General features: G+C 47.2%; 1 protein-coding gene across 1 annotated transcript in view; it reads left to right on the top strand.

The window, feature by feature from the left end:
- The first annotated feature begins 3828 nt into the window (after positions 1 to 3828).
- The window catches only part of LOC132322469 (serine/threonine-protein kinase PAK 2-like), a 50639-nt gene continuing 41339 nt past the window's right edge, over positions 3829 to 13128 (top strand). The window contains exons 1-2 of the mRNA XM_059836955.1: positions 3829 to 3851; positions 4636 to 4882. Of these exons, the coding sequence (XP_059692938.1) occupies positions 3829 to 3851; positions 4636 to 4882 (270 nt within the window). The remainder of the gene's footprint in view (positions 3852 to 4635; positions 4883 to 13128) is intronic.

Genomic DNA, 13128 nt, shown 5'->3' with positions numbered 1-13128 from the left:
TGGTTTTGGCACAGCTGTGGTATTTCTGGTTGAGGCAGAAAAGGCAATGGCATTTGCAGGAAAAACTAAATGGGGAGTGGGGCAGCCAAGACATCCAGCGTGGATTCAGGCCTGCAGCTGTGACTGGAGAGCATTTGGGCTCCTGCCACTTGGATTTGTATCCCCAAATGCCATCTCTTTGGCAGAAGGAAAGCCTTGCTCAAGTGAGAAAGCAGAAAGATCAGAGAGGGTGCTCGGGAAGGTCTCCTGTGGCGCAGAGCTGTCAGCGCCTGTGAGGTGAGAGCGGCCCGGCCTTGCCCGGGGCGGAGCCCCAGCAGAGCCCGGCCGAGGCCGAAGCAGCCTGAGCCTCGGCAGAGGCAGGCTGGAAGGAGGCCCTTGTAGCTGCGAGAGGCAGCAGCCGGGCCCTGGGTGCCTCTTCCTGGGAGCGAGCGAATGCTCCGCTCTCAGAGCCCGGCTGGCAGCTGGCTGCTCCCGAGGGGAAGCGCAGCCCTGCTGGGCACAGCCCGGACTGGAGGCTTTGGCCGTCTGGAGTGTGCCCAGGAGCAGAGCAAGGCGAAGGGCAGCCCAGGGCCACTGGGCTGGCTGAGCATTCCTCCTCTTCTGCCGGCTGCCCTGTAACTCCTGGGAAAGGTCAGCAGTGTGTGCAGCACTCTGGGCACCGGGGGAGGGAGCCGGGCTGCTGGGCAGGCTGGAGCACAGGGCAGCTCCTTCAGGCACGGCACTTCTGCCAGGGGAAGCGAGGCCGGCGGGAGGCAGTGACAGCTTGGCAGGTCACATCTGCAGGAGCCAGTGCCTCACGCAGCTCTGGGAGGAAGCGCCTGCAATCCTGCAGTTCTGCACTGAGCCCAGAGCAAAGGGCTGAGATGCGGAGTGTTTTGCAGAAATATTCAGGCCCACCAGGCCAGCCTGCTTTGTGCTCTCTGGCGCACAGCAAGCACTGTGCAACGCAGCTCTGAGCTGCTGGGAGAGAGGGAATTGGGGATGTGCCTGAGGTGAGTCAAGGGGTTAGCTGAAAATGTAATTAGGATAATTGAAAAGTGCAGATGAGTCGAGGGGCCAGCTGGGAATATAATTGGGATAGCAGAAGATTGCATATTTTTGTGAGATTTTAAATTGAATTTAGAAGCTAAGTTAGTAATTTAGCTAGCAGAAATCAGGTACCTAAGTTAAAGAGTACCAAATATATTAGGAACGTAAAGCTAGGAGTGACGGGGATAGATGAAGCAATTGTGAAGGAGCAGACACCACAGAAATACGTTGCCTTAAGAAAAATCAAACAGATAGGAGAGGCTTGGACCATGACCAGCAGGTCAAAAGGTCCTGCCACCTGGCCATGGGAGAAGAGTTCCCCATGAGGAAGATGGCTTTCTTCCTCCCATACAACCACTCCCTCATTTCAAAAACCCACCGACCCAGTTAAGGGAATACAATTGCACAGCTGTAATCGATACTCAGCTGATAAAAATACAAAGCAAGCAGGTAATAATTATGTGTTATGGGTCCTTAGAAACCTTATGTAAAAACTTTTCTGTAGAAATAGAGAGCAGGAGTCTGCAACTCCTTGCACATATCTTTAGAAACTAGTTCACATGTGTCCAGCCTTGTAATAAATACCCTTCTTTTCTACTAGAATTAGTTGAAGAGTCGTCTGTCCGTGCTTCAAGGGTTATGCTGGAGTAGTGAACTGATTTGGAAGGGAGCTCAAGAGTTTCAGTAGGCAGTTTTTGGAAGAGATGGAAGCCTCTTGTGACTGAAGGGAAAGCCATTTGGAATGGAGTAGTGACCCCAAAGTCCATACAATACTGCACCAAAGGATTAGACCCTTCTCTCTTCAGGACCTTCTAACTGATCCTGCCTAAGTTCTGCTTCTACTGAATATCAGCCAGGGCTCACACCTGTGTTGCAGGGCTGTTCTTCCTCTCAGTGCAAATGGCTTAGCTGTCTCTCACTGCCATATTGCTTCCCCAAGGCTGGTCTCTTCCATATCCCTCATAAAAGGGCTTTATCTCAGATCCCCAAATTTTGCAGGTATGCCTGCATGAAAAAACCACCTACAATACAAACGCTCAGGAGGATCATGGCATAAAAGCAGATTCCATTTATCAAACCCACAGCAACTGCACTGATTTGTGTCTTCCCACTTCTTTTCCATGTTCTGAAACACTAAGAACAAGTTGAGCCAAGAGCACTAGTATCCTTGTTGAGGGCATCTGAACACATTTGACAGTGTGTCATGGTTTGACCTGGCGCAATGCCAGTGCCCCCATGAAAATATATTCTCCCTGGTGTCTACTGTGAGATGTGATTAGAAATAGAGCAAAGTGCAGGCTCCAGCTTGGAAATAAAGGGAAAACAAAAAACTTTATCAACTTACAATATATAAAAGAAACACATGGAACTCAGAATGAAAGCCATCCAAAAACATTCCTCCTCCACCCACCACATTTCCAACACAGCAGAGAGACAAAACCTCAGATTCTCAATCAAGTTACCACCCCTCAGATCCCCAACTCTCAGTCCAGCACCACCCTTCAGATAATCAATTCTCAGTTCATCGAGAAGAGAGGAGTCCCTCTTGTACCATAGGCTTCCCCAGGAAACACAGTGGAAACCTCTTGTGTTTCCATGTCACACGTGGCACTGCCCGGAGAACATCTGCCATTGTGACATCTTCCTTCCATGTACAGTGCTCTCACCACTGCACATGGACCACAGCTGATTCTAGGGTTCCCCTTTTAAGAATGCTCTGCCCAGTTCCAAAAAAAAAAGCACAGTCTCTCACTTTCTGGACACTGTCCCCCCTAAATTCACCCCCTGGGGCCCAGGGGTCTCGAGAACAGAGATCTTCTTCTCCACTGAAGATCGAGGGCACCACCACCCTCCTCACCCACCGTCTCTGTTCACGCACTCCTCACATCACATCACTGCACTCTCTTGGCTCCAAGCCATTGCCTCCCCCTAAATGCAGTCTCTGTGTCACAGGAAAAATGGTTCTGTCCATGGCAATACACGAAAAGTCCAGCCAAAGGCCACTCCATCATCTCCTCCCACCTAGAGTTCTTCTCGAGTCTTCTGACATTTGTCACTTGCACGGACTTTCATCACACTTGCCCATTTCCTGCTCTTCCATCTCTCTCTTCTCATTCAGATCCAGGAGGATCAGTATTTGTACGGTTTCCATCATCCAAGAAAAGGGTTAAAACCTTGGGCTCTGCCCACCCAGAACTCCCAGGACTGCCCTGCCAGGCACAGGTACCTTCTCACCCCCTTCCCCCCCCCTTCTCCTTCTCAGCTGGGCTGTGCTGCCAGCACAAGTTATCAAATTTCAAGATGGCACAAGCACAGATTCTCTCTCTCACTCTCTCTCCCGGGGGGTGGGGATGGGGCTGCCCGATGGCTCTCAGTGTTCCTCCACCCTTCCATCCTGCAGGGGCCTTCATCTCCCTTCTCCGTCCAGGTCACAGCCTACCTCACCTGGCCGCATGGCTTCCCCCGCAGCTGGGCAGGGGAGATCTCACCTCTTTCACCCACCGGAACCAAAAGAGCTTCCCCCTGGGAGTTCTCTGCTTTCAACCCCCTGTGTCCTCAGAGGCGCATCCATAATCCTCAGTGGCCACACCAGGTGCCAATATTCAAATATCAGCACCTATTGGTTTGACCACCAAACTCCCAAAAACTCACTTCCTTTTTAAACCAGGACACAGTGACACTTCATCCTATTGCCTATATTCTCCCATGGAAGATTCCTTGCTCTTTTTTCTCTGCCACCAATGGGGATCTGCAGTCCCTGCCCGACACTGCTCGCTGTGGGTTGTGAAGGCAGAGGCGATGCTCTGGTGCACCTGGCGCAGGTGAGCCTTGCGCCCGGGCAGGGACCGATGCTCCGAGCTGCCGCGGATACGGCGGCGAATCTGAGCGGTGCCAAGGCCTCGCTGGGAACCCGAGCGGCGCCCGTGGCGCTGCCTCCCCGGGCAGGGCTGTGCTCTCAGCGCCTCCGGGGCTGCCGAGCAGCGCTTTCCACGTGCCTCCGGCTCCGGAGCCAGCCCCGCAGCCGCGCTCTCCCGGAACGCACTGACCCACGCTCATTCTCGGCCCGGCTGCAGGACTCCCCGAGCCGGGGATCTTTCCTTTTTCCAAGGCTCACCCCGTCCCTGGGCTCTCCCCTCTCTCCAAGGGCTGTCTCCCCTCTCCCGGCATGCCCCCTCCCGGGACTCATGTGCCTTCTCCCAGAGCTCTATCCCCGTTCCCAGCATCTCCCCTCTCTTGGACTCTCCCCCCTCCCAGCCTGTCTCCCCTCTCCCTTGCTCACCCCTTCCTGGGGATCTCCCCGGCCCCCCTGCTCTCTCTCTGACCCCGGGCTCTCCCCGCTCCCAGCGGCCCTCCGGACCTGTGGCCCGTCTCCCTGGGTCCTCCCCTCTCTCCCGAGAGCTCCGCCTTCTCTCGGACTCTCCCGCCTCTCTCGGGAGCTCCCCCTTCTCCCCGGGGACTTCTCCCGCTTGCAGGATCCCTTCCCTCTGCCAGAGTTCTGCCCTCCTTCCAGCATCTGTCCCCTCTCCCGCTCACTTCTCCCTGTGCCAGGTGTCTCTCCCCTCTCCTGGGATGTCCGCCCTTTCCCGGAGCGCCCCATTCCCCCAGCCCCTCGCCGCCCGTCCCTCGCCGCCTCGGCCGGATCGCTCCGGGGCCGCGCTCGGAGCGCAGCGGGGCCGGGCCGGGGCCGCCGGGGCCGCGCCAGCTCCGCCCGCGGGAGGAGCCGCGACAGCGCCCCGGCAGGGGCCCCGCGCAGGCGGAGCGGCTCCGGCTGCGCCCGGAGCTGTGCCTGAGGAGGGGCTGCGGGATATGGGAGCTCCTCCGGGCTCGCTCCGGACACGAAGAGCTCCGACCTGTGCTCACTTTGTACCTTCAAGGCTGTCGGATGCCTTGCAGTGCAGCTGGAGTTCTCGGGCTATTCTGGTCGCTTCTAGTCTTCTGCTGAGTATTGCCGGCCGGGAGTCTATGTACAAAGCACCAACGGGACGGGACTGCTGAGGAACGCGCCTCGAGCTGTCTGTTTTCCACCATCAGTCTCATTACATGGTTATGACAGTGGGAAGATGCCAGCAGCTCACGTCCCCAGCAGCAGGCAATGAATTTAATGGCACAACTTACTGTAAAAATGTTTCGACCAATCCCACGAAGGAAAAACATATTGACAGTAGTTCTATCCAACCACTATAAGCGCACGTACCTTTGGTTAAAACACTGCTTGCTTATTTCAAATACAATACCTGCTTGTAAGCCTTAAAACACAATACACAGAGCTCTGTTATTAAGCTCAGAAGTTCCTAATATCTTGCTAGACAGACTTCTCTGCGGCTTAGGGAGTCATTCTAGCCAAGCGTTAATACATTGGTGCATTAGTACTAATCAAGTTAGAATAAGCAGCCCAGCTCAGCTCGATGGAGCTGCCTCTAGACAGACCGACAGAGACTCACAGGCAAAGGGAGCTCCCCTAAGATGCAGACATTGTATTGGTTCAGAGTCTGGGGGCACAGAGATAGATCAATGAGCTGTCTCGGCCCGGGAGTTTTGAATGGGCTATAAAAGGGTGCTGGAGGCAATAAACGAAGGTGTTTGCTGATGACCAAAGGGAGTTCTGTCGTGTGTTACATCTCAGACATACGAACATCCTGGATTCTACAGTAATATACACAAACCATTGCTCTAGTTGTCCTTACTTTTCTACTTCTCATAGAACTTTTCTGCTGACAAATCTTATGGCTACTGCTTAGCTCTAACCGCAGTTCTCCTTTCTCTGAGGCCGGCCTTTTGCAGCTTTCCCAAAACTCTCTGATTTGAAGGATTCCAACAACTCCTCCTCTTGGTACAACTAAAAAGAAACATTTGTACCCAAGTCATTCATTAACTACCTTGCATTTCATAGCTTTACTATAGTGGACCTGTGTACGCGAGACAAGGGGGGGGGGCGAGGGGGGTGTAGCGGTTTATTGCAAAGGGCATGGGTGCAGGGCCCTGCTGGGAGCTGCCAGCTGCAGCTCAGAGCAGGCCTGAGAGAAGAGAGGGGTAGAGAGGATGAGAGGGTAAGAAGGTAAAAGGCAAGAGCTGAGAGACTAGAGGTAAGAGTTAAGAGCATAGAAAAGTAAGTAAGAGAGCGAAGTTCCCTTTACAATACAATAAATAATCTTCTGTGTTGAATATTCTGATTCTCACTAACCAATCTAGTACAACATACAAATCCTGTAGCATTTATGTACAGCTTAGAAGAATCACTACATTACCATACTGTGCTACATTTTAAACTCTAAAAACTACTCTTTGGACCCCTTCTGCCAAGTTGGAAGGGTCTGCTCAGACCCTTGGACCTGCCTGCTTGCAGAGGGTCTTGTTTCATCAAAAGGGGATTACCTTCAGCCAGCCACACCATTGTTTTCCTGTTGTTAAGTAACTAAAGGATCTCAAAGCTTGCTCTCATTTCAATCTCGCTTATAGTTTCTATATTCTCAAAATCTTTTGCCAGGCAATCATATTTGTAAGGCCTTCCTGTTTTCACCTTCCCCAACAGACCTACCTATTACTTGCTCAAAGCATCCTTGTTGCTTGCATTTAGCCTTGCTATATTACAATAGAGCAATTTCAATGCTGTGAAAGTCCAGACAGTTCCAAGGGCATAAATCATGTCTGATAGCAATTAAAAGCCATTGTTGAAAAAAAGTCTTGCCTCTTCCAAGGTCTTAATTCAAACCTGCCTCCATGTCTATACCTTCATCCACCATCTTTGTAACATTTCAAGATCTCTGTGTGAATGCATTTCCTACCTCTCTCTCTTGTGTGATGAAAACTTCTTTGACAGTTTTGTCCATCATTTGTCACACACACCAAAGTATGAAAGGTTATTACTGCTAGTATCACTACCAAAACACCCACTAGATAGAGACCCATTTTACAAAGTTCCCTTAGCCAAGGTGCAAAGCTCCATCCTTGGAACAAACTGTCTAACCCTGACCCACCATCTTCTTTAATTTGAGCTGTCAAATCTTTCAGCTTTTGTATGCTTATGTGGATGGATTCAGAGTGGTCAGAGAGGTTCATAGACCAGGATCCTTCAAATTCCTCACAACCATGTCCTTGTGCCAGTGAAAGAAAATCAATTGCTGCTCTATTTGGAAGGGTAGCATGCCCAACCCTGTTAACATTTGTCAGCATATCACTGATGGCAGTGCATGTGGCATTGGTTGGTTTACTCAGCCAGCATCCAACCCAATCTAATTGTTCCAATGCCATTGCTGAAGCCAGTTGGGGTAAAAACAAACCTGCTGAAACCCTTTTGGCAGCATTCCAAGGCATGAAATCACTCTTACTGTTTTTATCATAGTGATGAGCAGATCTTGTTCCCCTATGTTTCTTCTTAATGACTGCTTTAGCAGTCCGTGCTACCACAGTGAGCATTCCAATGCTACATGGGGCACCTTCAAAGTGTGATGGAATTCCCTGCCAAGCCCTATCTCCAGAAATGAACTGACATCCTTTTGGCAATTGTCATGGATATTGGTCAGCCTCAGAAAGCGCATCCCAACTGTTTGACTAGCTACAGCAAAAACTTGAATTTCTGTATGCAAAATAATGGGGAGTGACATTGTACTTTGGAGGATCATCTTCTCGCTAATCATTAGCTGTAAATGGAAGGCAAAAATCCATTGTTAAAGGACCAAGGATTTCTAATTCTTGGGATTCAGATACTGCTTTGTGAAGTTCTTTGGCCCAAATGTTCCCATCCAATAAAGGATTGCTCCCATTGTCAATTTCACCAGGTTTACTCTTGAATTTCTTTGTGACCAAGGGCAAATCCTTTACTGGCACACAGACTAGACAGGTTGAGAAAGGCTTTTCTAGTTCCAAAATAGACATACATATGGTATCCAAGCCTGCTGCCTTGGCTAAGGTTACCCAGAATTTTGGTTTTGCTTGTTCCATAGGCAAATCTGCAGTACAAATCTACTACAAATCTGCACTTCAAGAAGCAATTAAAACCAACACCCTCGTCATATTTGATTTTGCACCATGCTTTTTGTGAGCTAATTTTTGGGAAAAGCTCCTCCCAAAACCTCCTCAATTTAAAAACTTTACTTTTGACCTTTAATAATAATTAACCAAACAAAACCTACCCTTTTGCCAAAAGAGCTCCAGGAAACCAACAATTGACACATTTACAGATGACATAAAATCAGAGTTTGCAGGTCCCACCAGTGAACAAGGAACACCAGGTGTGACCCGTGATCCCTCTGTTCGGCTCACGTCTGCGTACTTGCTTCCACAGTCTTGAACTCGTCCACTGTTCTCAGGTGCGATATGGTGTGACATTTTTCGCTGGGACCCACTGAATTTCTGCATCTGTAGAGACAGAAGCATACCCTTTGCCCCAAGTGATTAATTGAAAGCCCCTTCAATTGGTCCCGTGCCAGGGTTTCTAATTAAAATGGGAGGATTTTCCTTCAGTTTTGCCTGTGTGTTATTGTAAAAATGCCTGAAAATTGGTGGATCGGGTTCTGCAACAGAGCTGTTTAAGAAATTAGAAACCTAGAAAGCTTTGTTCAACCTCATCTCTGGTGTGACCTCTACTCCCCCCTTCTGTTGATAAAGAATGTGTTTTAATGTCTGATGGGTCCTCTCAACAATTGCTTGACTTGTGGGAGAATGAGGAATACCAAGGATGTGACAAACACCCCAGTCTTTAAATATGTGGCCAATTTTTGAGATAGATATGTGGGATCATTGTCAGTTTTTACTTCTTGAGGGAACACCCAATGAAGCAGAAGCTCTGCAAAAAAATGTTGACAGGCACGATTACCTGCTTCACCTGTGTGAAGAGCAGCAAAAACTGCACCAGAGGAGGTGTCCACTGAAACATGAGTATTGTTAAATTTACCAAAGGAAGGGTATTTAGTGATCTCCATTTGCCATAACTGCAGGCTTTGCAAACCTCCTGGGCTGACCGCTCCTGCAGAAACAGGAGGCTGCCCAAGCTGACAGTCAGGGCAAGTACTAATGATAGCCTTGCCTGACTTTTGGAAATTTGAAACATTTGCACAAGTGCTTGCACATTTTGGTGAAAAAAGGCATGACTCAGTTTTGCTTGTTCCAAAATGTTCGGCAAAGTGTTTGAAATAACTGAAATAACCATTGTCCCTTTGTCCGCTCTCGCATTTCCTTCCACTAAAAATCCAGGAAGCAAAGATTGAGCCCTGATGTGAGAAACAAAATATGGATTAGCTCTTTATTGCAAAGTTCTATGAAGATATGAAAGCCAATGATATAAAGTGTCATTACTAGCATGCTTTAGAACTGATCCTTCTGTTGTTTTACCCACATTAGCACCATAAGAAGAATCTGTGATTCAATTAAAAGGATGTGGGAAGAGCTGAAAAGCCTGAACCACAGCAGCAAGCTCAATAATCTGAGGAGATCCTTCTACTGTTTGAATATCTGATTCCCAAGTTTTACTTGTTTGGTTCAACCAAGTTATGACTGATTTGTGACTTCTGCCAGTAAAGAGAGTTACTGTGTTTAAAGGTTCTTCACTTAACACAGGTTTCTCTCTAAAACTCAATTTTACCTGCAATAATTTGTGAGCCAGGTAATAAACAGAAGAAATACCTGAAAAATTTACCAATTGCATAAAAATGCATATTGCAAATCATCAGAATTTTGCATTGCCCAATAAGGATAATCCTTTTTCAATGGTAGGTAGATACCTGCAATATCTTGACCTGCTAAGCTTAACACTCTTCTTCTGGCCTTAATTACAATTTATGCTATCATGTCTAAAACTGTAAAATTAGTCTTTGGAAACCTGTAGAGAAGAAAAACCCATTCCATTAACAACAAAGGATCTCTTTCAGAAGGGTCCTATTGAAAAATGAGACCACAAAGTTGCATTTTTTTCTCTTAAAACTGGCTTTTCAGGAATGCAGCAATGAGCTTGCTGTCCTTGGAGAGCCTCCATGACCTTGTCAAGGGCTGCCACATGAGCGTCATGTGTTAGAGTTCTATGAGAGTTGATGTCCCAGCTTCTTCTCAATGTTGCCCGATCCGAGTAGAAAGACACAAAACAACAAAGTTGTTTTATGCGGTGCTTTATTGAGGGCCCTGGGGACCTGAGGACTATTGTCCAAAGTCAGAGCCCCAATTTGCCACAGAATTTACAGGGTTTATATATCTTTCTTACATGATTGCTTCATTTACTCTATGTGCATTGCTAAGCATTTTTAATCAACGTCATGATACACCCAACATCTCCTTGCACACTTTTAGAGATAGCATACAGAGATTTATTAGGTACACCCTGACATCCGTTACTCAGCCAAAAGGTGCATTCCATAGATAAGGTTTAGTACATTCTCTAGATAATACATCCTCCGATCTACCTGGCACTAAAGCACTAAAGTTCACTTGAAGTTTACCGGGCCTATGAGGCCTTAGCATAACTACTGCTACTTATGCTAACTTTATATTGTTTCACTAGTCTAGGCATCTGTTAACTAGAATATAATTTTCAATCATTTCTGCAACAAGTCCCCCCTTTTGAGCATTCTTCAGATCTTCTGCAAGGATGCTCAACCTTCAGCTTCGGTTCTTCTAGGAAGGGCAGGAAGGACCACCTCTTCGTATTTAGGCGGGGGAATTCCCAATCCGTAGTTTCTTCCTATAGCTTTTACCAATCTTCGGGTTCGTCTTGTTTCCTTGGTTATTATTCCTAAAACACACTTATATGCTATCCAAGCAACAATTAGTACAATCACAAACAACAATATATATTGCAGTATTGACGATATCCAACCAGAAACCTGAAGCCCCATTGAGTCTAACAAGGCTCCTATCCAATTGTGCTGGGCCTCCTTTTCAATTTCCTTTGTTCCAGATTCCACTATTTCTAGTTGGGAGATATCCTTCTCTACCTCTATTGTTACATTTGGGATATGGATGCAACAGTGGTCAATTCTTTTGTTTAAATACCCACAGACTCCATGCTCCTTCAATAACAACATATCTAGAGCCATTCTATTTTGGAGAGTCATACGGGAAGTAGCCTGCAACTGTAAGTTCAAATCTGTGAACCCTTTTCTAGTTGCTACTGCCAGTCTCTCTGTTTGTCCCAGTAACTTAAACAACATTTCTCTATTTCTATATGTAGCTATTGGTGCAAACAAAGATTCCAATGCCCATCCAAACTTCACCCCGCTGTCTGGTTCATGCCATTGATCTTCATCTCCTAATAAATTCAAATCATCATCAATTTCTCTCTTTCTCCTAGTCCCTGATTCCCTTAACTTAGACTGTTTCCACAAAGGACATAGCGTTGGTATTCCCAAAGTTACTTGTGTCACTGGTCCGTCCAAAGGGAGATGAGTGGTCCACTGTCCATGCTCCATTACCCACACCAAATTTCCTGGACTTCTGAGTGTAGTTGTTCTACAGGAGACCCTTCCATAAAATCCATTCATAAGGGGTTTGCCTGGTACTGTATGATTGTATTTCCTACATACACATCCCCATTTCAAAAGGACCCTTACCGGGACTAGGCTAATTTGATCCCCTGGAGTATCACATGTATAAACTTCTGTACAATTCCAGTTTTCCTTTGTTATCACCCTCTCTCTAGTTGAGGTATATATCTCCGACACTTCGTCATGTGATTGGTTTTTACTTCCTGACCACTGTACACACCAATCAACAGGCCCAATATAACTATAGTGTTCCAGCAAACTTGGACCCCAAATTGCCTCCCAGTGGTCCCATATGGGCTGTTCTTGTGTCATATTATGACATCGCATTTCCCGGGATAATTGCTTCCTTTTGATTTGTTGGTCTTGCTTATCAAAACACCAACCATAATTTCCTAATCCTCCATACAATCCAGGTTTTGGTTCGTATCTACCTCCTTTTTCCCGACAATCCCAAATTGATGAATATCTCCATACAGGGGAATAACCTTCTTTAATCTCTACTACCTCCTTTTCCACAACCTCCATTTGACACATGACTGTCATGTTCCCTTGTATTGTTGGAGGCATTGGGACCGGAATCACTCCCCATGGAATAGGTTCCCCAGCTGCCTGTGGGAGCGGAAGACATGCTGTGATTCGTGAGACATTTTGTACTGTCCCAAAATCTCTGATCAATCCTACTATCAGATTTTCTTGTTCTTGCTCATTTTGAATAGTGATATTGGTTTCTCTTACTCCTCTTGGTTTCCCTCGAGTGAGTGAGACCATCGTCCTTGAATGTCCCCACCAAGAATCCTTGCTAATCCAGCACCAGTAATATCCCTCGTCCTCAGGCTGTACGTCCTTGATTATAAGGATGACAGTTTGGTCTGATCGTTTCTCCCTGCGATATTTCCCTTCCTTGTCCCATATATTGTTTCCCTTAAACCACCATCCATATTCAATAAACTGTACATCCCTTTCTATCTTACAGACTAGAATGACTGCCTTGTTCCGTACTGCTCGAAATATTCCACGTGTTGCTTTAACCCTTTCTCCCAAATGTGCCTTAGCTATTGACGATCGGATACCATAGTCTGCATCTAATCCACACATAACTAAACACAGATAACGCCCTTCATCCATGCCTTGTTTAGGGCCCGAGATGTTTAACCACCCAATTCCTCTGTCCCCTACTTTCCACCAACTCACCCCCTGGTCAATTTGTTCCCACATTTGTTGTTGTTCTCTCCACCACTTAACCTTCACATCTTGTTTACATGCTTCTGTCAGCGTGAATGGGCAATTGAGCTTTAACGGGGGACCGTCCCACATGTCTTGAATTGCGGATGTTGGCTTAACTGACACCGATTCCTGAGAGACAGTTCCTTCCCGTAATCTCCAAGATACCACCCTCAATTTGATTTTCTTATAGTCAAAGCTATACTTAATTTGCACTATACACATATAGATTTCCATATCTTCCTTGGTTACTTGCTTTAATTGTAATGTGGTATTTCCTTTCTGTGCATCCCTATCCCAAACGGTAGTAAAACTTGCCTTGGGGTACCCAGCTCCTTGTTTCCAGAATACTCGTAAATCTCGGGCTTCAGCTTTCTGGTCATTGGTAACAGCACAGGTCAGATTCACA

The sequence above is a fragment of the Haemorhous mexicanus genome, chromosome Z (genome assembly GCF_027477595.1).
Source record: "Haemorhous mexicanus isolate bHaeMex1 chromosome Z, bHaeMex1.pri, whole genome shotgun sequence".
Taxonomy (NCBI): Eukaryota; Metazoa; Chordata; class Aves; order Passeriformes; family Fringillidae; genus Haemorhous; species Haemorhous mexicanus.
Note: the sequence above shows the minus strand (reverse complement) of the source record. Positions and strands in the feature narration are given on the sequence as shown.